The sequence below is a fragment of the Balearica regulorum genome, chromosome Z, assembly GCF_011004875.1.
Source record: "Balearica regulorum gibbericeps isolate bBalReg1 chromosome Z, bBalReg1.pri, whole genome shotgun sequence".
Lineage (NCBI taxonomy): Eukaryota > Metazoa > Chordata > Aves > Gruiformes > Gruidae > Balearica > Balearica regulorum.
In genome coordinates this window covers 18,867,789-18,893,540 of record NC_046220.1, presented here as the reverse complement: position 1 = coordinate 18,893,540, position 25,752 = coordinate 18,867,789, and the positions used below count along the sequence as shown (strand labels likewise).

The 25,752-nt window shown below is 37.2% G+C and overlaps 1 protein-coding gene across 2 annotated transcripts in view; it reads left to right on the top strand.

Annotated features, from left to right (window-relative positions):
- Positions 1-25,532, top strand: part of DTWD2 (DTW motif tRNA-uridine aminocarboxypropyltransferase 2) — a 90,622-nt gene extending 65,090 nt beyond the window's left edge. For both annotated transcript variants that reach the window (XM_075741011.1, XM_075741012.1), the window contains exons 5-6: positions 18,845-18,973; positions 23,219-25,532. In XM_075741011.1, the coding sequence (XP_075597126.1) occupies positions 18,845-18,973; positions 23,219-23,389 (300 nt within the window). In that variant the 3' untranslated portion in view covers positions 23,390-25,532. The remainder of the gene's footprint in view (positions 1-18,844; positions 18,974-23,218) is intronic.
- The last annotated feature ends 220 nt before the right edge of the window (positions 25,533-25,752 follow it).

Below are 25,752 nucleotides of genomic sequence, written 5' to 3'. Positions count from 1 at the left end.
CTTCCACATATCTAGGGAGGCTGCGCTAATACCTGTACCAAATAAATTAATTGAAAAGATTATAAAGAACAGAATTAGAAATCCATGGATAATTATGCAGTATTGGGCTAGCCCAGTGCAGCTGCTGAAAACAGATGACATATCTCGCAAGTTTACTGGAGCTGTTTACCCACCTGCTTCCTGGCTCTTTCAGAAGCAATCTGACTGAAGCAGCGTGTGAAGGTCACTTTTGGCAGGTGCCATCACCAAATACCCTCAATAAAACTAAGCGTCATATGAAGAAACACTGTCTCATAAAAAAAAATAAGGAAGGTAGCAGTAACTCGTCTGTTTTCAGAATGATTGTAATTTTATTTTACAATTTGTAGAGATGTCATCAGTGGAGCTCCTAGTGAATCCATGCTGTTCAGCATATTCTGAAGTAATGCAAGGAGGACTTACTAGTAAAGTGATAAAATTTCATCATGATATTAAGTTATTTAGAGTGTTAATAAGAAGGGCTAACTGTGAAGAGTTGTAGAAAGACTGTGAAGCTCAGTAACTGGACATTAGCATAGCACAGGAAATTTATTGCAGATAAATGGTAATGAAAGCATACACCAAAAATTAAGCTAATTTTATTTTAAAAAACAAAAAGCTCTTAACTGTGGAATTTACTCATCAGCAATGATATTTTGGGATTATAATAAATTCCATTAAAACCTCAGTTCAGTGCCCAAGAGCATTGAAAAATTAAGCTTAATGTTAGAAGCACATCTGCTTGTTTGCATGCATGCTGCCTCTTTCAGGCCCACAGCAATCCTATTAAAAAAAAATGCACAAAAATTCAAAGACACCTAGAAGAGGTTCAGAGAAAGCCAGCAAATGATCAAAGTATGGGACGCATTGCATATAAAAAACAGTGAGTGGGCTATTCTTTAGCTGGAAAGACAACTGGTCCAGCATGATAAAGATTTATTAATTCATAAATGTCACGGTACATATGGACCAATTGTTGACTATTCTTGTCAATACATGAAATAAAAGGCTTCAAAAGAAATAAGTAGTGAGAAATTAAGATGAAAAAAATGGTAGTTCTTCACATATGTATTAAAGCAGTAGAATTAATTAATTAATAAAATCAGGGAAGAAAAATCCGTCAAGGGTTAAATTGTTAAATGCCAAAGGGTCACTTCCAGCCTGTGAGATCCCTGGATTGTTGGAGGCTAGAAAAACACTCAGAGGGAGTATTTCTATGTGTACTTTATTATAGGCTCCTGCTGTTTATGCTGGTTTTTTCCAATTAGGGACAGATGTAAACCGATACTTGGCAAATTAAATATTCTGCTGCCCCATCCCTCCGCTAAAAGAAGAAGTAGAAAAAATGAATTGCATAAAAAGATGAAATAATGGGAAGGATGGTGAACCAGGAGGAGATTGCCACCAAGGCCTTCAAATTTCATGGTGCCTTAAGTGAGTCGAGGCAGTGTAAATAAGAAGTAGCAACTGGTGGTGAGAAAAGTACAGCCCAAACCTCAAGAGAGAGGAGAGAAAAGAAGCCATTTTTCCAAGAGCCTCCAGTCACATCATTTTGCCATGCTAATACAACTACTGTTGGCTCCTTCAGTACTAAAACTTGTTCAAATTAGCAGTCTCTTGTCTTTTTTTTGTTTTCTTCAGGTATTTTCGGCACAGTAATGCTTACTTCTCTTCTGCAGATTCACTAATTTACTTGCAGCTTCTGTCTTCTTGCTGGTTTATAATTGTCTTTATACATTTGGTATAAACTACTTCTTAGAAGATAGAAACCAGCCAATATTTTGCTTTTTTTTGTTTGCTATCTGTACAGCTACTTCTGACTTTTCTTGATCAGGCTTTCTTTTTGTTTAACTGTCTCAATGGTCTTTTGTGTTACTTGGTCTACTGTCTTTTTTTGTTGTTGTTCTGACTACTGGACTATTTGACTTTAAAAGTCACTTCTGTGATTTCCCAGATTCTGTACTTGATCACATTCCTCTTTTTATTTTAGATTTCCATTCCAGTGCAAACTGTATTTCACCACCTCTCCCCATACCACTTTATTTTTAGAATAACTATTTCTTTTATTAAAGTCTTTAAGCAGGGTTAATTATGAATCAAGGAGACAACTAGATGTGCTTTATTTTAAAAGTAAAATTTTAAAGGTAGCTCTCAGCATTTAAGAAGAAAAATTAGGACTGGAGTTTGCTTCTCTTATTCATATGACAAATCAATTACATTTATTTAAGTTGTGTTTACTTAGTATTTTACTGTGCAAATAAAGGATAGCAGAATTTGGTCCTTAGTTTTAAAATTTCATTCCACAGTCATTCTCATACCACTGAGCGATTACTAAATATTCATGTGAGAAACTGCTCAATAGCGTAAGTATTGGCTTTCTTGCAGTCCTTGAGCCTGTGAATTTGTGCGTTTGATAGTAATTCTTGCACTTACTTAAAAATATATTCTCACTTAAGGGCAGAACCCAAGCATCTAACTACATTATCTGTGTATGTTTTGGACTTTATATAAACACAAGACAATATTTCAAATTCAGGACCAGATTTGGAATTTGTTAAATTGGCATGTCCCTAGGCAATACCATTATGGATGATACTTTATGCTTTGAAATCTCCTCACCAAAGACACCTGGAACACTTCTTTAATACAAATTTAAAAAAAAAAAAAAAAATGTTTGTAGGTACAGTGCAGAAATTTTAGATTTTACCCCTTTTAAAATTAATTAGAAGTGGGTTTTCAATTAGTTGACATCCTGTTAAGTAGTAGTAATCAAATGTGATGATAGATGAACTTCATGCAAGACTCTCAACATGCAGTCTTTGCAGACTTACTTCCATGACACATAATGTAATACCCTGCCCAGCATTTATTTGTACTTGAGTCCATTCCAGCTGAGGTGTCTCTATCCTGCTTAGCTATAAATCTTACCTGTTTGTATTTTACAGCCTTGCTGTTCAAGGAGTTCTACAATGTATACAAAAGTTTCCCTTGCATATCCTGAAATAGATTTTTTTTAATGTAGTGAGCCATGAATTCAGAGCAGCAACAGCTTCTAGTTTGTTGTGCCAAAGGCAGTGTGAGAAGATGTGATTGAACCCCAAGACAAAATTCTTGTCACCTAAAAACAGGGATTCAGTTCTTACATTGCCTGTGAGATTGTTTTCTGTCCAAACAGCTCATCGTTTCTAAGTGGGAGAGAGACAGTGTAGCTTCATAGGCTGGGAAAAAGAATTATAGAGAATGTAAGGGACTTCAGCAAGGTCAGAAGCAAGCAGGGAAGCTGATAAAATGGATTGAAGAGCTTTGTAAATCTCATACTTTGTCCATCTGTCAATTCATACATCTGTCAGTTTCATTGTTTGCAATTAGTTAAGCATTTGTATTTCTGTAGTAGCAATTATGTATACACATAACAGAGTGAAACAGATAAATTTGGAGTTGAAATGCTGAACTCTCTTGGACAAGAATTGCTTATAACTCTGAAAAAGGGAGTAGATGACTATCATTCATATCTTCTTTCTTTAGTTAATATGCAAAATTATGTATGTGGAATTTTATTTTTATTAGAGCAGATTTTCAGAAGTCCTAATAGACAGGTGCATATGGGAGCTAGAGCAAAACACTGTTTATTTGATGGTCTGTGGTTGTCTAAAAGGTTTTGTTGTCTTGGAAAGGTCAACTTTTCTTAGTACAGATTTTTTCATTAAAATACAGAACCATCCTACTAACAAAAGGAATTTCTGATAATTTAATCTTAGAAAAAATACAATAGATTTTAAAATAGTTTCCAACTTATTTTCAATGACCCTGATATGAAATTCTGGTGGATTGGCATGGATTTATTTTTAGATAACTGTTCCATATCTATACGGAAGTTTTTTCATATTATTTTTTAAAAATTATGCCCCATCTAAGTAACTGGGAAAATCCAATTAATTGGATTTTTTACAAGGCTGAAGAGGAGTAAAATCCTCCCCATCGCAGGTTCTAGTAACACGGAGCCATGCGTGCTTCAGCTTTTGCTGAACTGTTGAACTAAGGATTAGGTGGGAGTCAATGGTTCTTACATGTGTGATGGGCAATACTGTGTAGTCATACTTTCTAATGCAAGGCTGGACCTTTTGTGCAATGCTTGATGATCTACAGACGGCAGAATTGCTCTCATTCTTTTGGTGCTGCTCTCTGTGGCTAAATTAAGGAGGGGAGACAAATTTCCTTTAAAATAGCCATTAAGAGTGAGCTGGAGCCACACTGTTAGCTAATGCCATTAAATGAGTTTTGAGAAAAAATGCAGCTGCAGGAAGCAGAACCCTACTGTTCTTTTTCTTTACTGCTGGGAATGTATGGGTGGACTTACCTTATTTGTAACAATTCTTTGTTAGTTTTTCAGGTTTGAATACTATCCTCCTACACCAGAGGTATGCCGCTTTTCCGTAAGTCTGATTTCCCTCTTTGTAGTCCCAGCATTTCAACCTGTTTGTATTATCTCCTTTTCTTCTGTCACCACTCATTTGCTCACAGTATTTTATTGCTGGGTTTGTTGCAGGCAAAACCTTTTTACTAATTTTAGTGTAATTTTGATAAACTTAATTTATTGTTAATAACCAAACTTCTAATTACTGATTCTGGTAATAGGAAGGGAAAAAAACAAGCACACACTTAAGGAAGGCTCCCCTTGTCTCTGTGAAACCTCTCCTCCCCAGTTTGTTCCCCAGGCCCCTCGCTGCACGCTGTGCTTGGCCCCTTCAGTGAGGGCACAGGTGGTGCAGGATGTTGGGGCAGTGCATGGGGGCTCCTCCAGTGGTTCATCCAACCTCTGCTTGTGCAGCTGCTTCTTCAGCTGCAGCCCCTGCTTGGTCTGCGGCTAGTGCGGCTCCTGTCTCCCCTCTCCTCCTCCTCCTCCTCATGGTCTGGTGCCATCTTTTTCTTTTTGTCTGCCTCCTCTCCTCCTGCTCTGGCCTTGTTCCTTGTGAAATAGAACCAAATCTTAAAAGACCTCCCCCCACCCCTCCCTGCTTCCCAGGCCCAACTTCACTCCCCATTTCTCTCCTTCCTCCCCCGCAGCAGCACAGGGGGACGGGGAATGGGGGTTGTGGTCAGTTCCTCACACGGTGTCTCTGCCGTTCCTTCCTCCTCAGGGGGAGGACTCCTCACACTCTGCCCTGCTCCAGCCTGGGGGCCCTCCCACGGGAGACAGTCTTCCACCAACTTCTCCAATGTGAGTCTTTCCCACGGGCTGCAGTTCTTCACCAACTGCTCCAGCATGGGTCCCTCCCAAGGGGTGGAGACCTTCAGGAGCAAACTGCTCCAGTGTGGGTCCCTCCCACGGGGTCACAAGTCCTGCCAGCAAACCTGCTCTGGCGTGGGCTCCTCTCTCCATGGGTCCACAGGTCCTGCCAGGAGCTTGCTCCAGCATGGGCTTCCCATGGGGTCACAATCTCCTTTGGGTACCTCCACCTGCTCCGGCATGGGGTCCTCCATGGGCTGCAGGTGGAAACTCTGCTCCTCCATGGGCTGCAGGGGGACAGCCTGCCTCACTGTGGTCTTCTTCAGGGGCTGGAGGGGAATCTCTGCTTCTCCTTCATTGACCTTGGTGTCTGCAGGGCTGTTTCTGTCTCATATTCTCACTCTCTCTGGCTGCTGTTGCTCCGGGTTTTTTTTACCCCTTCTTAAAGACGTTATCCCAGAGGTGCTACTGACATCGACACGGTCAGTTTTGGCCAGTGGCATATCCATCTTGGAGCTGGCTAAAACTGGCTGTGTCCATCATGGGGGCAGCTCCTGGTGTCTTCTCACAGAAGCCACCCTTGCAGCCTTCTCCTACCCCCAAAAAACCTTGCAATGTAATCCCAATACACCACTGCAGAGCCATCTCCCTGGGGCTATGGCTGTGGGCCTCCCTCATTTAGATAATTTCACTCTTCTGAGTGAAGGACTGTAACTGGTATGGCCTGGTTGGTCTGTGTTGTTAACTCACCATCAGGCTCCTCTGTTTTCCTGTCCCAGATGTTAGGGTGCCCATCTGGGACACTCGCTCTCCACTCTCTGGCATTGCCCTCCCTCCCTCCGCAGCCTGGGCAGCAGCTTCCCACACAGGCACCTCAGCATTGCCGGCTGCTGGTTTCCTTTGGACCTGAGCACTTGCTAGTGCCCTGCTGCTCGCTCAGAGACTGTTGGTTGGACTCCCTAGCTCTGTTAAGCTGTCCTGGTCTTCCCATAGTGATGGTCCAGGCTCCAGGTCCTCCTGAGCTTGAAGCAGGACCTGTCCGTTGTGGAGCTGTCTGGACTTGGCTGTGTCTGACCCAGGGCACCTCCTCCCACCGAGGTCTGTCCTGCTGCCCCCCACTTTTTATGCACAACGTACAAGTTGTATGTCTTCATTTCTGTGCTGGGACCTGACCTTGTAATGAAACCTAGACAGAGTCAGAAAGGCTCAGGGAGTCAGGTGTGCCTCTGTCCCATATGTGAAGTGGGAAGTTGTCTTCCTGACTTCATTAGGCTACTCCAGGCAACAAGGATGGGAATGATGGAGCAAACATGTCATAGGTGGCAAGCTGTGGGGCGTAAGGTTTTCCCTTTGAGGTAGGTTGTTCCAAAAGGCTGGTGCTGAATGCACAAAACAGTCAGCAGGTTGCTCTCAAATGGTACCAGGTTTTTAGTTCCATGCACGTATTCTCACTTCTGTATCAGGGAAGAGGAGTTTAGGGGGCCCCTATTGCTGGAAATGCTGTTTTGCTGAAGTGCTTTCAACTCATTTAAACAAAACAAAACAAAAAGCCTGAGGTTTTTATGATGTCTTCCCATGAGTGATGGGCTGTTAGCTTAGGCATCCTAGCCAAATTCTTCCCAGAGTAATTAAACGTTCTCTTAAATTCAATTTCCCCCATTTTTCCAATTGAATTGTGTTCTTTGTTACACAGCTCTATGGGCTTGAAATGAACTGTTAAATGAACTAGAAAAAAATGTGACCTACTAGTAGTTGAGGTAAATGCTACCATATGCTTCCTTTTTAAAAGTTTTTTTTTTGCATCCAGTTACTCATAGTTATATGAGATCTTAGGAATCCTGTGGTAAAATGCATCATCATAAAGCTACTAAAATAGATGGCACATTTGCAGGTAAACGTAATGGTTTTAAGCCGAGACCTTCAGGGTAATTTGTTTATGAACTTGTTTGTGGCAATAAGATGCAAAGTTTTGAGGTACCACAGAAATATTCTTATGCAGCGCTGCATTTATAAAAGGATCATTCCTGCTGAGTTTATTTACTCCCTTCTGTCTGACCTTAGTGTAACATTCTCAATCCATGCGTAAGATAAGCATAGTCCGCTTCAATTTGCAAACAATATAATCAAGTTGTTAAGAACACTTATTGGTAATTTAAAATACCAAAAAACCCTCAAAATACTTAATTGTCTTAAATAGAAAGGAAAGGTTCACAAAAATGTGTTACTGATGACAGGAAGCTATGATCTTTGACCTCGTAAACTGCTTAATTAAAAGTGTTACTACCACTTCATAGGTGATGTGTTGCCTTCTAAAAAGGCCCTAGAAATTTGCTGTGTCAAGATTATATGCTGTCTTGAACTCCCGTCAATGAAAGAAAATCTTGGCAATGTATGGGGGCAAGGAGAACTTTTCCATGTTCTCAACTTCTGAGAAACGTGGGTCATATGTTATGATGTGGAAGGTGGTGTGATGAAATATTTATGAAACACTTGTGCATTTCAATTTCTTTCCCGTTGTTCACTGACCATCTTGTAATATGCCTGGGCAGTTGTCAGCACAAGCTACTGCCTGAGTTTCCCAAGTTTTGATTTTTCACCAAAGTCAGTCACATCACCATCTGCTTTGAGAATGCAAATTCTTTTCCAATTTACCTTGTTGCTCCCATCAAAACTTCATGCTATGCAAAGTTTGTAGCACTTAATGGATTGACTTCATTGTTCCTGTGCTGCCTCTGCTGGGTGAGCATAGGTTCACAGATGCTTAGGGAAGCCTGAGAGTATGTCTTATCAAGCAACTTGCTTGAAGTACTCTCATCCTAAGGACTCTGTGGAAGAGCATTCTCATTCTTCTTCTGTACGATTCAGTGAAGGGATGCTGAAACTATTGGCAGGACTTCACTGAGCACTGTATCAGCAGTAAGAAATGAAGGCACTGCATTTGGAGTATGGCAAGCAAGGTAAGGGATCTTTGTTCAAACAAGCTGGCTCAAAACACTCTTGCCGCTCTTTTTGTTTAAAAGACCAGAAAAACAAAGTTTAAAAGGCTGTTCCTGTAGAGATCAATCTGCTTTTCAATTCTATGGTTGCCACTGGAGTTACTAGGTAGGAAAAGCCCATGGGGAAAAACGAGGGATTAAATGCTACACAGGAAATGATAAAATGCCATCTGGTTTAAGGCTAAGTGTATAACAGATAGGATAAAATGCAAAAGTGTCAACAGGTGTAGGACATTGAATTGTAGTTGGCAGCAGGGTCTTCTGCCAGCACGTCAACTGGCAGCAATGTCAGAATCATCAATACAAAATTGGCAGCATGTATAGTTGAGCAGAAGTTGAAATTAATTCTGTTATTTTTCCAGTAATGATGGGTAAAGTCATGAATGACTTAATAGAAAAACTGTAATGGTTAAAGGTGTGTGAATAGTTATAATGATGTGCTTTTCAACAGAAAGTGGGTTTTGTGGTCTAGTCCTCTGGTATGTTTAGATAATAAAACTTTATTTGGGGATTTGCTGTTTTCAAGCCTAGAAGAGTAAAGAAGGACTAGCAGTCTGTTTCTGAAAGCATGTCCAAAAATCAGAAGAATTTATTTGCTGGGGCAAGCAGCTATTCTAAAACATAATTGCCATCTAGATAAATTCCTTCTAGAGGAGGTTAAAAACTTCCTTCTTATATAGTTAGAGCTCACAAACATGAGTGTAATACAGTTTAAGATGTATAGGCAACTGTCTAAACATTTTAAGAGATGATTACATGTGATGTAAAAATAGAAATATAAAAACATCCATTCACCTGCATACACAAATGCCCAGAACAAAAGAGCAAGCAAGATAGCAAGAATCACTATTGTCATCTGGCTATATTTTAGTTTATTCCTTTTCTGATGTCTACTCTCTGAATTATTTTTATAAAATTTCCTATTCAGGGAGCTAAGGAGATGCAGAGAAAAATATGCTCTTTCATCCTCCACAGTTATGGGACTTAAGCAAGTGAATATATAAGGACCAAATAATAAATAGTGCCCGGTAATAAATACATTTTATTAGAGTCCCCTTTTATTCTCCATTTTCTCTATTTTCATATCTGTTTTCATTTGTTACAATTTCCAATTTGTAAGAGAGAGATTAAATATCAAACTTTGGCATTGAGCCTAAGTAAATGGATGATGCCTAGTTTAATTCTGCAAGGAAAATAGGTACGGTGATGAATCAGGGGTGCAGGTGGGCAGGAGGCAAATCAGAACCCAAGGCAACGAAGGCCAGCCAACAACGATTGCAGTGGGGAAAACTGTAGTAATGCAGGTCCCTGGAAGTGGTATGCATTCAACCATGCATCGTTATTCTAATGGAAGAAAAATACGTAGTTTTCACTGACTTGTTCTGTAAATATTTTTTTATCTATATGTGTGTGACACTGCTGATTTTACTAATAACCATAGGAGAGCCCAGTTATCTGCAGGCTGTAGTAGTCTCTGTGAGCTTTGATAGTAATTTTTTGTTTCTGCCTTGAGTTCTTAAATTGAGTAATTTTTGATGTAGCAAGAAAACGCGTTTTCATTAAGTAGCTCATGTGTTCTGCTGCATAATGACTTGACAGGTAAAGATAATTGTTAAAATGCATATTCTGAAAGTTTTGATGTGTTAGGGTTTTAATTGCTGTCTCATTACAACTGAAACACTCAAGGAAATATTTTGGACCCTGAAGAACAAAGTGGTTTATGTTAGGACTGGCAGAAGCTGCTGTTTGAGAAGACTGAGATCATAGGGAGAGAACTGGGAATTACCTTGGGTCAAGACACCATGCATAGTTGAGATATGATACTGAGCAATCAACAGGAGTCTGTTCTTCTGACATTTAGGTTAATTTGAATGACATTGGTCCACTTTGACATTATTCTGGTCATAAGTATGTATTTATTACCTCTCAATACAGTGACATTTTCTTTGTGACTGAAAGGTCACAGGTAATTTGCCAGATGTCAAAGGTGTATGCTATTTTCACTCTTGGGCAGAAACTTTGCTTTTAATTTATTTCTTTGCCATTTCTTTCATAATTATTGTTATACTCTGCTGAATATCTGAATATCATTCTGCTAGAGCAATCCAGGAGCAGTTGCAGGTTTTGTACCATTGTGCCCATGCTGAAGTTCTAGTGCGATATAAACACTTTGTAAAAAGGAAACTAGAAATATTTTTCATTTTGATTTAGCTTGCTTTCAAATAACTAGATTAAAGGCTTTTTCATTCTTTTACAGTCTTTCTTTACATGTTCCCTTCTGCCCTTTCAAAAGTTCTTCTCAGGAACCTCTTCCACTGCCTTTTCCCTTCCCAAGGAAGTGCTTACTACTAGTCACATATAATGAGAAAAAGAGAAACCAGAGAAAGCAAAAATAATGAGTAGATTCCAAAGAACAATGTCATTGCATTGATGCTACTTTTTGACACTGAGGTATTTAATTTTCCTTTTCAATTTTCTGATATTTGCAGGTAATTAAAGTTAAATGGCTGTGACAATACATGTAATTAAATTTTCTTCCTTCATTTCGTGACCCCATTCTCTACATCCATACTCTGCTCACTGACTGCATTTACTCGCAGCACTTTCCTGTTGTATTAATTATTAAAAGAATAGTGCTGCATAAAATATTGATCTGTTGCCTGACATTCATTTTTGAAATGTAAGCAGAGCAAGGGAGATATTACCAGAAATAATTTCTGGATCTTTCGTTCCCTAAATACAAAAAATTACAATGCATGGAAATTAACTAAAAATGCATAGTCATTTTATGAAGTGCCAGGCATGCCCCGTATGACTCACACTTAAATATAATTATTGTCACTTAACATAATGGTAGTATTATGCTATTCCTCAGTTAGAGGTAAAAACCTCCAGTTTCAGAACTTGAAACCATAACCAGATGGTATTTCAATTATTTGTGCTAAATATATAGTCCAAATATTACTAGGTCAGTCCTATCTTCTGTTTTGCCTTAGCTGTTAGGACTTTCCTTTCTTTACAATTTCGCTGCCTGTTAGCTCTTAATTTTGTGTAAGCCATGTGGGTCAGCCTCAGGCTGCCATCTTTTACAGGAATTTGAACTATTACTTCTGGATTAGAACTGCATCTTGTCTGTACTTTGACTTTATTTTAGTTATCTATTTTAACTATCGACCATACTATTTTACTTTCTTTAATAATAGTAAGGCCTTCTGGTTTTGGTTTGGTGGGGTTGTTGGTTGGTTGGTTGGTTGGTTGGGTTTTTTTAGTGCTTCTTGCACTTGTAAATATTCATACAAGAAACGCAGGGGAAATAGCGAAGGGAACCTTGATTTTCTTTTATCCCTATACATAAGAAAGGTTGGCGCAATTACTGTTTGCTTTTTTCTCCTTGCCATTTCCATAGTTTTTATAGAAATATATTGCACAAAAATATCAGAAGGAAGATGCTGCTCTTATCTCCAGTAACAGCACTTACTGTTTCTGATTTCTGTCCTGCTTCTCCATCATTCATTCCCTCAGCCTCCAAAGAGCTTTACAGCATTGGGTAAATATCATCTTACAGATAGAGACTTTGGAGCACACAGAAGGAAGGTGGCTTCCCTAAAGTTGCACTGTGATTTAGTGAGCTCAGATTATTTCCTAACATCAAGTTCAGTGTCTTCTCTTTCAGGGAAGCAGGATACGTACAAATAAACTTTATTCAACCTCCTTCCAGCACTGGAGGCTGATACTTACCTGTCACTGTCAGCAGCCTGGTCTTGACACTTGTAAAGTGCCATTTTAGATAACTTCTACTGATGATGATTTTCATTAATGTAAAAGTTCATGTTACTTATCTAGTAAGTTAAGATACTTTCTGCAGAGCATCAGTACTGAAGAAATTACTTATTTTTTATATATATATAGTTAGTGATTAAATCTTATTTATTAAATGTAGGCCTGAATATCCTGTTTTCTTCTTTTAAAAAACAGGTTCTCAGGTAGGCATAGGTTTATTTTCCAAACTTCTTTTGGAGTGGACACTTATTTCATGCTATATGTTTTCCATGCATGGTATAAGCGATGACAAACATCATGGGAAATGGTTTGAAACATTGTGATTCCATAATTTTACCCCTTCCATATCGTATGTAACATTAAGGATTCAGAATGGGTATATGCAGATGGGCGTAAGCATTTGAAATAAATAACTTCCAAAACATTGTTTACTTTGGTGATGCTTCTAAAGATTGCAGGTGTTTCTACTACCTTATTTGACAATCTAAAGAGGAGAATTTGATTTGCAACATGTGTCAAGTGCTAAACTGTTGGATTCTCTTAGTATCTTTGAGAAGATGCTAAAAGTTTTGAGTTCCTACCAAAACTGTAATGAGATTCGTGGTAAAACCACTTCAGAAATGATTGTATAGACAGAAGAAGGGTGTGTTATAAATAGTTGTATAAAACAAGCGAAGTGCTAAGGAGGCCACTGCAAACTCATCCATGTTTTTGCCTAGATCTTTGATTTCATAGTGCATTGAAGAGAGAAATATGTAGCCTAAGGAATTATTAGGTTGTTGTTGGACTTTCTCAAAACAATCTGCACACATGATACTAAGTATTTTGAACTACCAGATTCTTCTGCAAGAAAATTGTGCTTTGGAACCTGAATTTTACCTTAACTTCATACAGTATCATGGGTAAAGATGATCAATATAAACATATAGATTAGATTACAGATATATTTAGAAAAGTGAGGTATCTAATTTGGTTGCTATTTTTTTACTTTAGTAGGTATTTAGCTTCAATTCTTTCAAGTATTTAATAAATGGAACTTTCATGTTTATGTGTCAAATTCTCCAGTCTTTACATAAGCTAAATTACAAAGTAGGAAGCTTGTAATGTGAGAGACTTGTCTTCCACAGCTAAATGATGGTATTGGTAATGGGTTTTGTTTACAGTGTTTTTTTCCTACCATTTCATTTACTACAGTCTTTTACATGTGGAAAATGTAATGTTATCTTGTATGATCATAAGAGCTTTGCATTTACCCTGATTTGCTTTTTAAAGGCAATATTTCCTTTTTATGTTCATTGCTTCCTTGCCTAGCCCTTGGGAAAGAATCTCTACTGGGCTAATTGGCTGAAGTCCTGTAGGACCACTCTAAAAACTTAAAGTTTGGTGGGGAGTGTGTGGAGAAATTGTATATACTTGTGGGGTTTTTTTGCCAAATTTCCTCCCCTTCCTTCTTCCCTTCCCCTTCCCTTTCCCTTTCCTTTTCACCTTCTCCCTTCCCATTTATCCTAAAAATGTCCTGTAGGAAGTTGATGTAACAATTTCTGTCTGAAAAGGACACATTCCTTTTGCAATTTAATTTCTTTTCCTGTCAATCAACTCTGTCTAAAAATGAAAGCATGACATCAATGAAAGTGAGATGTCTGGAGGCTTGTTGTAGTGATAAGCCTCTGGAGTCTAACCTGACACCATAAAATGCCTGAGAGGAAGGGTCTGTGAGATACACAAAGAAAAAGGTTTTTGGGGTTCATTGGAAATTGTCTGAGACAATGTGCTAAATATCTTGTAGTTTCATAGAAATTGAACAAATTTCTTCAAGTTTACCTGAAAGTCACAATATGATCTATGACTTGTTTCACCATTTTACACAGCGCATACACAGGAATGTCATGGATATGTCTAAACATTCAATCAAAAGATATTCAAAGCGGACAGAGGGGTTTGTTACATCTATGCACCCTTTCAGGCTACCCATTTGTGATGGTTGCATGGCACTTATTCCCTCCAGTATTTAGAAATAGAGTGCTCTTAAGATGTCACTTTAAATTAAAGGTAGGATTTTGAACAAAATAACTTATTTATATTCCTGATTTAAATTTCAGTAGCATGCTGAGACTAAATTTACTCAGGCTATCTTCTCCGTCACAAAGGTAATTTTATTTAACTGCATGAAATTTCTATAACATATAGAAAATAGTTTGTTTTGGCTTACAGGTAAAAGGTGTTTGTGCCAACTGGATACTGTGTGAAAGATCTTTCCCATGCCTGATTCTCTTTTCTGTCTGAGGTTGGTTGTGCACCAGCACATGGAGAATGATCTTCCTCTTTAGCACATTAAAAACAATTTTTTCTTAGTTTCCAGAATGATGGACAAGATAGCAGGATGCATTTGTACTCCTTCTGGGTTTGTTTGTGCCTTTTGAGTTTCTTTAAAAAAAAGGCTTATGGTATTTTTTCTGGAAGATACTTATTAAAGTAGCAGTACATATGAACAATAACTACTGCCTATGTTAAGTAGGATAGACGACTGGTACTTGGTTACTTCATTCTCTGAGAGTTGAACAAATTAATTCCCAAACAGAAATTCAAATCTTTTAAGGACACTATCAACATAAGTAAAAGAGGAGGGGATCTTAAAATAAGTAGTAAGTTTTTTGTAGAAGCCACAGAAGGATAGGGTTTTCCTCTGCCTGTTTTGAGGTGCCTGTAGTCTTAATTGCAGAAAACAGGACAGACAAAACAAAAAATTGTTGAGCGTGCCTTGTGAGACAGGTATACTCACTTCATAGCCTTTCTGTGTTCTGGGAGGTGCACTATTTTCCAAATATAATTTTGCATAATGCTGGATTGTGTTTGGAGAGTAAAGCTAGTAAGAGTAATGATGAAGAAATCAGCATAGAAAAGGTAAAAGATCAGGATATTGACATTAAGGAGATGACTGAGGATAGCACTTGGAACTTTCTGCAAGAGCTCCAGTCCTAATATTTAAAAGAAAAGCAGAAATCAGTTGCCTGTCTTTACTGACTTAAATTTTTAAAATTTCAAACAGCAGGTCTTTGACCCCATCAAGGCAACACTTTTGTTTCCATCAATTCTGAATAGCTGAACAGGACCAGCTGGGTCTTCACTTGCCTGAGGCATCTCTAAAGAGAGCCATGGAAGAACAACTCAGCCCTGAGAAATACTAAAGGGTCACTATATTTACTGTAGTTCAAATCCTTTGTAAATGCTCAAAGGCTGTAGCATTAGCTAAGAGGGTGGTGTGTTGGCAGAGAAGCCAATGTTTATTAAGTTAGTGTAACAGTTTGTGAAAATTGCTGACATTCAAGCTTTTGGAAATGCTGGGTGTTGAGCTACACGTAGAAATTGGACTTGATTGTATGTGTTGCTTCGTGCTTCTAATGGCTTGGAAACTAAGCCCCCAAACTCCCTTGCATTTATAAAGAGAATAGATACACTCATTTCAGGGTCTTGGCTAAATTCCAGTGAGTAATTGCATTCAGCTTATCTAAATTCCTCTTTCTAGTTTGAATTGGTTGAGATAGTTTCCATCTTCTGTCTTCTGCTGTTGTTTATTTTGGTGACTTGTGTTAAATAGGCTGCTGTTTTTTCAACTTGACACTGCTGTATTTTGTAAGTAATTGAAATTATTCCAAAGTGTGCATATGATTTGCAAATTACTTTGACAGCTAAAAAATAAAAGTAAATTCTTGTATCATGATATCTTTATCATTTTATGGAGAATTGGTTACAAAAGATCATGATTGTTGTTTTGAAATGTACTTAAATAGAGTATTTCTGTATACTCATTCTGAGCTTTTTGAGTGTCATGTAAGAGGTAGACAATCTGATTCTGTTTACATTAACTGTGGAGGAACATTTCCGTAACTTTGAATTAAGTTTGTTCAACTGGATTTGATATATGCAGGTGACAGACAAAGAATTAATCCAGTGTGCCTGCTGGTGGTCGATGACATGGTTTCTTTCAAACTCTGTAGAGAGACTCTATGAAGAATGTGGCTGTCAGCTGTTGAGCAAAAGTGTGGATATGTTTCTGCTCTGCTGCTTCGGATACATGCTGGAGAAACAATGGGCAGAGTTTACCCTAGTTTTTAATACCTATCTGGGAATTTCTAAGTAGGGACTAAAAGCTCCCTGCAGCATAGATCTCTGTATGCTTGAAATAGCTAGCCGGATTCCTACTCTGTCATGATGGAGATCCATACATTGTCCCAATAAATGGAGCATAAAAACAAAGTGAACCTTGAAGAACAGCAAATGAAAATATAATTTCATTTTCATTTTCTTTTTCATTACATACACTGATATCCAAATTCTACATTTTCTCTCCTAAATCAATTTATTATCTTTTTGATTTTTCAGTACCAAATTGAAGAAGGTAGTTCATAACGGCTAGTATGTATCCACTAGCTTCATTCTTGAATCTGCCCTGGATCTGTTCCCCAGCATGTGGAACGAATTTGCTATTGAGTGTCAAAGTAACTGCTAACATCTTTTATACAGTAGATAAAAATTCTACAGCATGACTATAAATTAAAGATTGTATGATAGTCTTCTAATATAGTGTAATAGCAAGCATAATCTGCTAATGAGGTGCTAGGTATAAATTCTTTTTTTCGACAGTCGAAATACAGAGCTAGAGACTAAACACCCTAAGTTTACAGGCATGGAATAATCAACTACTTCAGCTATCTTTGCTTTAAATATAAAATATCAGGTTTGACTTTATAGTAAGTCATAGACATTCATTGAGTAATTTGTCATACATTGTACCAATTAATTTGCAGAAATATGGTGAATAGCTGCAGAAAATGAAAATGAGGTTTAAGTGGAGATGACCATTGAATTTGCAGGAAATAACTCCGTATATCATCACCTGTAACCATTACTTTCAAATATCTAAGAACATTAAGTATGTTCAGGAAAGATTAATTTATATGTGCTTTGAGAACAGTGGCACATTTTCAGTTTAATTAGCAGTTGATAATTGTATGACCTGATTAAAACTACAATGCATTCCAGGTAATTATTACAGTAAGCAGCCTTAACATAGCAAAAGCATCGATCTTCACTCAAGCGGGCAAAATGGATTTTGGAAGATGTGATTTTAAAATTATATAATTAAAATGACACCTCCAGTATTGCAGTTGTGAAAATAATACAAATGTATTTTTACATAATGCAAAAATCATAATGTTAGTATGCTCTATGCTTTACATATCTAGCATGCATATATCTCCTCAATTTCGCAATCCAAGAGTGTATTTTTTGGCTGTTGAAAGTGATCTCTCCAAACTGTCTAAACAATTATTGTTGGAAACTTTTAAAATATTCTGAAATGTGCATGTTTTGGTCCTTCAATCCTACCCAATAACAAGACTAGTGTTTAAAAAAAAAAGTTTCCTTTGATAAACAAGTTAGGACCTTCTGTCACAAAGGTACATTTTTCTGTCTTCTCCTGTAGTTGGGTATACTGAACTTCTATAGGTAACTTAGTTGTCCTTTCCAGAATGGCTTTCCTCTTCTTTTGTTGCCTTATTTTTATTTATTTGTTTTTAATTCTTATTACATTGGGATCAGGTAAAGCCATTTGATCTTATTCAGGTAAAGAATTTGATCTTATTCATGTTTCTTCAGCAGCTTGGATTTTCCCTTTTATAAATAAGATATCCTGGACTTTTAAGAATGGGTGATTGCATGTAAAAGAGATGAAGGAAAATGAAGCATTACAAATAAAAGCAAAAATGGGAAAAGTCAAGAAGAAAAATACTGAGCAAAGTGAGGAATGCTTGAAAAGCCTCTGCCAAGCAGAATGGGAGCAACATTATGATGGCCATTGGAAACAGTCAGTCATGTTTTTGGGAAGAAGGAAAAATAAAATGCTGGGATGAGATTAAAAAAAAAAAAAGAGAATTGATTTGCTCTTTTATAATAATTCCTTAGGGTTTGTTGTAATACAATTTTTTGGAAAGGAACTGATAATTTTTGGTTAAGAATAGTGACCATGTTGCCAAAACATTCTTTGGCAATTATATTTTAAACATACATGGAGATGGAAATTTTAGGAATAAAGGAATAATATCTGAATTTTCTCACAAAGTCTAATAATGTAAGTTCTATGATGTTTCAGCTGCTGTTTGTAAACTCAGTAGAAGATTTTGGAGCTAATAGGCAGTGTAGTGGTTGAATTAAATTTCTTTTTCTTAAAAGCCTTTAACTTGTGAGATAGTATAGAGTGGTTATCACTTGAAGCAGAGGCAATAAATCATTTTCAAATATGATTTAGGTAAACAAATAGTTCTAATCAGTGACCTAGTACATTATATGAATAAATGTAATTTCTAAAAGTCTTCCATTCAGAACTTTACAAATAATACTTAACCGAAGTAAATAGTGTCAGTGCCTATACAATCCTTATACATTGTACGGGATCGCATGTGTGTTTAGAGTGTGCGATAAAACAAGCATAGGTGAATAATTTTATTTTTGTTATAAGATATCTATGACAACTGAAATTGGTTGCTAAAATTTCACTCAGTCTTTCTGTAACAAACAATTGTATTTTCTTTACATGTTTGTACAGTAACAAATGGGCAGTTCTTGTCTCTTATGGCAACTCACAGGTATTATAGTATTATACTTAACAGTAGCATAATATCATTGGCTACTGAGAGACAAAACAGCAAAAAGGAAAGATAACAACTCACCACAGAGGGGAAGGGACTGTGTTTTGCTTAGCATAGGGAAGAAGTATGTTGTTTGCTATACTGACCTGTTTATTTTAGTAGAGTTTGCTATTTTTCAGGTGCAGATAAAAACCAACATTTCAAGTCAATACGTAATTCGTACTCAGCCAACAAACACCTGTCTGTCTACACTTGAATGTGCAGCGGTTGCTCTTACTATCATGGAAAAAAATAATAGTATACAAGAGGTATGTAATTTTAAACATCTGAGTTTTTCTTTTATGAATAGTAGAGGGACAGTGAAGGTACTTAGCTATTAATGTCACATTTGACAGTCAAAATCAAAATCTTAACAACTTTGTAATGGTTTTCTTGCATAGCAAACTAAACCAAGAAGGTACCAATAGAAACTATTTTTCTTCGATATTTATTAACTCTAGTATGTTCAGATTACTGTGACTCGTTATGTTCCAAAAGTCTCTGTAGTTTTCCTTTTCTTCCTTCAAAATTGCTATCAGGTTGCTGAGGAAACTTGTTAGATACAAAGATCTTGTATGATTGTTTTGCTATTCTTCTTTTCAGTATGTTAAATTCTAGTACGCTATTTTTTTGTCTATCCCATTATGGAATTAGATTGGCTATTTTGCCATAAAGAGTTCTCTGAAGATAAATCTGGGCAAGATTCTGAGCTAAAAATCTTCCTTTGATGATGTTTAAAGTACTAGTTAGGGTCAGATCGTGTCCTGTTACTGATCATATTTGGTGCTGCAATGTCCATCAAGGCTGAATGCAGACTACTTACCTTACAGACCTGTTTTACCCTGGCAGCCCATGTTGTGTATGGAGTAGTAGATTGGTTATTGAAAACAACTGCTACCGTCTCAACCCATCTCATCAATTCCTCTTTTTTTCCTTTGGTTTTTTTTCCTTCCTTTTCTTTAGTTGTCTAGTGCTTTCCCCAGACACTTCCACTTTTACGTGTTTTCACTGTGCAGTCTTGAGGTTCATTTGTGTCAGGACTTGAGTTCCCTTTTTCCTGTAGTTGTTACTCAATCTCCCTTTTCTTCTCTCTTTTTAACATGTCTTCTCTGTTCACTGTTTCTCTCTTGTACCTTTTATGCATTTTTAACTCAGCAGCCCTGTTCTTTCCTTCTACCTTTCTTCTTTCCCATCACATTCTGTCATCCTGTGCTACTTTCTTGCACACTTCTTCCTCTAATTCTAAATATGATGAGAAAAGTGACTCAGATTCTCTTGACCTGCACATTACTTTTTTAAAAAAGTTGGTTTATAAGGCAACAAATATATGTTATGCTTTCCACAATACAGAATAAAAATCTGTAGAGATGACAGTTGGGGATTTAGCCCGAAACAAGTAGGAGTATTACTCTGTGTATTACAGGGCAAATAGTGCAGAGATGCAGTGTTATCTCTTCCAGTGATCTTTTTCTAAGTTCACTTGACATTTCTTTAACAAAGTTTTCTTTTGGGTATTTCTTAATTATAGTGTATTGACAACTACTCTGGTTTATGTACTGTGTTAGTTAACTACGTAATTAACAGTTAACAACTGTTCAGTTACTGTAGTGTATGGAATTTACATGTTGCACTCTTATGTTACCAAAGTTATACTCAATGTAAAGTATGATTAGTGTTTTACAGCAAAGGAAGACATGAGTAAACTTGGCAGAAATTATAGCCCATAACCACTCTAATGCCTAATTTTCAGAAAGCCAGAAAGACATGTGGATTATTTAGTTGATTAGTGATTCATTGGTACTGAACAATGTGGCAAGCAGTGTTTGGAATGAAATTTTTGTGCTGGGTCTTGAAGGCTTTATGCCATTGACTTTCTTGTACTTTTTCCGAATGGTAGATAAAACCCAAAGCCGCTTAAAGTCAGAAGAGTTTATGAATTTTAAATCGTGTATCCTATAATAGATGTAAGGAGGCAGTGTATAGATATGCACACCTTAAAATGTTTATTTGCTTCAGTTGAGAAAAAAATTGTAGAAACATTCAGATATTTTCACCAGTGTCTTAATATTCTAATACTGGGGAATAGTATTATTTCAGGTACTATGAGTTTGAGGCTCTTGGGAATGTGTAAAATACCTTTGGATACAACTTGTTAAAAGGGAAAAGTATTTCCAGGATGTGAGAAACTGAAGAAAATTTGGAGATTAGTATCAGTAACCTTTCTATCTTACATAGGATATTAAAGTATTTACCCTTAAATAGTTAACTTCTTCAGTTAAGATCTGAATTTAAAATTACTGGGCTGGCATTGAGAATAACTGGTCTGAGACTCTAAAAAATTTTGTTTAGTTAGCAGTCAGGTAGGATTAATTTTTGTTTTAGCATGTGTTGGTCTCTGAGTATTTACTGGAGTCAAATAACCATTATCTTTTTAATAGATCTGTATTTTTAAATGATCCTCTGAAATCAAAGCACAGCAAGGTGATCTTTGAGTCTCGAAAATATAAAAGCTGATCCAGTTGGGGACAGCCGATTGACTGTTTCACTGCATGGAAAGTAGTAAGTTGCTTTCTGCAAGAACTAGATGGCAGAGATGGTCTGAATGCCCCCTCACAGCTAGCTCAAAGATAAAATGCTTTTGTAAGCCTGTCCCACTGACCTATTGACCTCCTGCACTCCTGCAGCTGTGGAATTCAACCCACTGGGTTATGTCTTCCTGCCATCCAGCTGACAGCTCTTCCGTGTTGTTGGAGGAATTTGTGACTGAACAGGTCTTGAGTTTAATTTTATCCCAGGTCAGAGAATACTAATTGGACATTAGCCTTTTCTTTGCAAGTTGTGATGCCACTAGTCTGTGATGGAAGAGATCATTAAGGTAATATCCTTCTTAATCTTTTGTTGCTGACATTAGTAATACCAATTTAATAAGCCTTTTGAAAAAGACCTATGAGTAGTTTTGCAACATAGGCTCAGGTCTGCAATCTGATTGTGTGCCCAGAATGTAGTACAGAAGAGTGTGTGAAAGAGATTTAAAGCTCATCCATGTATTCAGTACAGTCTAGTGTCCGCCCTGGGATGCTCATATCCCTCTCCATCAGATAATCAATGTTTTGGTACTTGACCTCTGCCTACTAAAAAAGGTTCCCAGGTCAAAAATTGCTTCTGCAATTGGCATAGTGTACAGTATGCCACCCCTGTGTCTGCCTCTGTTATCCTAGAGAGTCGCCTCAACGTTACATCAATTGCATTTAGAACCAGATTGGGACAAAGTGTGTGGCCACACAAGAAAATATGGCTCAGAAATTTGAACTCTTTGTAAAGAAACTGTCCTAGAAACTTGTGTATCTTTTATGACAGTGTGGCTATCATATGCTTTTATGTTAATTACTAAATGTTATAGAAGTTAAACCCATGACAAAAAAGAAATACTGAAATTAAAGTGGGGGTTGTACATTTACTTTTTCCTTTGGTGTGCTGGGACAATGATGGCATATTTTTCCTTCATTAGGACTTCTGTCTTATTCAGATCCAGGGTGAATGTTTTGTTAGTGTGTACAATTCCCAGTCCTGTATTCTGTTTTATCCCTTGAATTGGCCCAGCCTAGTTTTAAAAGACAAAATTACCAGTTTCTCAGAGGTCCGTCTATAAATGTTGCAATAGCCAAGAGCTTCATAAACATTCGTGCACTTTTTTATACCCTCTCTGAAGTGAGTGAGTGCTATTCCCAGCATAAAAGATGGCGAATTGAAGTCAATAGCCATGAAAGTTAAAAATGGGCACTTAGTTTGATGCCCTATTTAAGTCCTGTGTGCTCCAGAGAGTCACATTTTACTTGGTAGAAACTCAACTCCTGCTGACTGCAGTAACATTTGTGATTGCTTTACACATCTGCGCATGAGGCCCCGTGATACTGAGTCAGGCAACCAGAAAATGAAGAACCTACAATTAGGAACCACTTGAGATAAATTTGGTTTGTGTGGCTTCATTAGTCCTACGTAATACTGCTGGTCAGGAGTGGGAATACAGTCGTCTCCAGGATAGCAGTCCAGCTGCCTTGATCATGAGTTCCTCCTCTTTCTAAAACCCTGCCTCAAGGTATTTTCATGCAAGCACAAACAGCTTAGTTATTGTTACTTATTTTATTACAGCTTATTGGCTGAGCCACAGTAATTGATTGTAGTCCATTGTTAAGGCCAAGTTAAAGCCGTAACTTACAGTAATGTAGCTGGGGGCTGAAGTCAGGATTGAGTGGGTCCAAGGAAGGAGTGAAAGACAACAGCAGTTAGGTGGATATATGTCTGCTATGTGGCTTCTTTTTAGTACATCTCCTATTCAGCTATGCTCTCTGTGTCTCCAAAGGTTATATTATATCAGCATTTATCATCCAAATTATATGTTATCAGCATTTTTAAGTAGTCTTTGAATACAAAACCTGGAATAATTGATGTCTCTGAAACAGCTTACTAAAAGTTTGGGGTTTTTTGTCTCTCCCCACCCCTTCATCTTTCTGCAGACTATACTCCGTCCACTTCAAGCTTTGTGCTCTTTCCAGCTTCAGCATGGTGCCCAGATCCATCACAGCAAGGAGCATCTTCTCAAAAATGGCTTATATGACAAGCCAATGCCAAAGAATAAGCGCAAACTCAGAAGAATGGAGCTTTTGTTGAATAACGTTAAAATATAAGAAAACTGTACTGACAGTACAGTGGGATTTATTTGCAGCTAGCAAATAAATATGAATCTGGATTTGATCCAAATGGTTGACTGTACTGTAATAAAACAACTTTTAGGCCTTTCATGGGCAAGATTTTATCTACCAATGCGACAAACAGTAATGGACAAGCTTTTTCATTTTCGCAGTAGGCCAGGTGCCTTTGTTCAGATGATAGAAGAACGTTCTCATTTCCAATAGAAAAGAAGAAGAAAACTCTGAGCATAATGTAGAGTTATTTTATCTCTTGAGTGACAAGTACGTTCCTCAATATGACTGGATAAATTTACTTTGGAGAAGGTTTTGTCAGTACAAAAAGGCAAGGAATATGAATGTAATGGAATGGCAAGGCTTCAACATTTAGAAGTATATTGAATTTCTACTGAGCATTTTAACTTCAGTATCTAATTACACTAGGTTTTCAAACTGTAATTCCTTATACTACTTAGTTCAGATGAACATAAGGCATGCTATTTGTACAGTTCTTTTTAACTTTGAGATTTTTATCTCTTACAATATTAGAATTCCTTTTCGTAAATTTATATACATTTTACAATGCAGTCAAGTTTAGTTTCTCTCTCAGACTTAATTTTTAAATTAAGCGCACATATGTTTTTACCAGAATCTGAACACTTCTGACTTTAAAAAAAAAAAAAAAAGAAAAGGTGAATGTAAAGAAATTCATTTTGGAATTATAACTCAGGTGCTTCACTTTTACTTGAGCAAAAACCACTCTTCTGCAGAAGGGGACGTTTTATGGATATGGATATGTCATACCCATACCCTGACATACAATTATTATGATACTAGAAGGAATTAAACAAGCCAAGTGTAAACAGCCCTGTAAGAAGTATGATGCAATGACAAATAATTATGTCTGGATACAACTACTAACGTGATTGCAGATCCATTAGATTTACATGTGGTCTTTAATTAGTTCTTCTCTTCTAACAGTGATTTAACTGTACCTCTTTCTAATGGGAATTGCTAGAAGCAGAAGAATTGGGTATTTTTACAAGCTTTGTGAAGTAATATTTTATGATCTGGAGAAAAAAAGTGAAATAAAGATTTTGATGTTACTTTCTTCATAAGTGCCTCCTTGATGAAACAGATTAAAATGCTTAATGTTTGTCTTTACTATCAGTTCCACTCTAGGTAAGAACATGGAGCAAATTGGGTACTAATTTGTCTTAGAAAAAGATATTTTGTGTTTAATTTATGAGCTGCAAGACAAGAAACTACAGAAGGAGGGGTGTAAACACAGCTAACCAATATATTAACTGAAAGCATTTCTGCAATTAACTAGAGAGGTCAAAATTAGGTCAGAGATTAACGAAGAAGTTTTAGTTAACCCTGAGCTAATAGTGACCTTTTTTTTAGGCACAGATTAACAATTTAATTTGTCTGGCTATGTTAGCAAAGTTTACATAACCTTTTTTTCTTCTCCTGTTGTAGATAAAATTCTGTATCTGTCACTAAATTCAGCAAACCTGAATTAGTTTTGACAAATCTGAAGCAAAATGGTCTCGTGTGATTAATGATGGTGTAGATGCACTTTAGTTCACATTGGAACAGAGAAATGACATTGTTTATTCCTGTAACAAGGCACAGCGCAGTGATCTCCAGGCTGGCTCGGGGTCTGAAGTTGCAGTCTTCTGCAACTTGCGTGTGCAGCCTTGTGTGTGATGCTGCCTCCAGTTCTGGGGTTGGCATGGCTCCTGCTGGGCTGGGAATTTGTGTCCTCTGTGCTCCGGGACATGGTCCAAGCTTTCCCTAAGGAAACAAGGGTATCAGTTAGGCTTTACTGTTAATGCCATATTTACATATATGGACGATGTTCACATTTAATGTTGTGTATGTTAATTTAGTTTACCTTATTTTAGATTCATCTACAACAGTAGTGTATCTTTCGACCAACATTGTGAAGATTATTTTCCTAGACAGAAGGCTAAATGCATCTTTTCATAAAATGTGAGTTTATATTACGGAGAACAGAAAGAAATTTGTATTACAGTCTGGGATTCACAGACATCTGCAGAATGCCTTAGAATTAGATCAGAGAAATAGTTGTCTTAATTGAGTTATAATCCTACATTAAATACTCTTGTGCATGCAATCTGTGCAGAGTTTTCATGTTTTTCAGCAAAGGACAAATTCCATACAGCTTATGATAAGCACTTTTTAGTTTTGTTGATTCCTCTTGTTCTTCTAATTTTGCTCCTGTGGTTAACAGGATTTGTAGGATCTAATGCTGGATGCATGGAAGCCTTTAATTGCTAATTTCCTGTGTTGTATAGTACTGGATCAATCACTATGCAGCAGTTGCTGAAGAAATG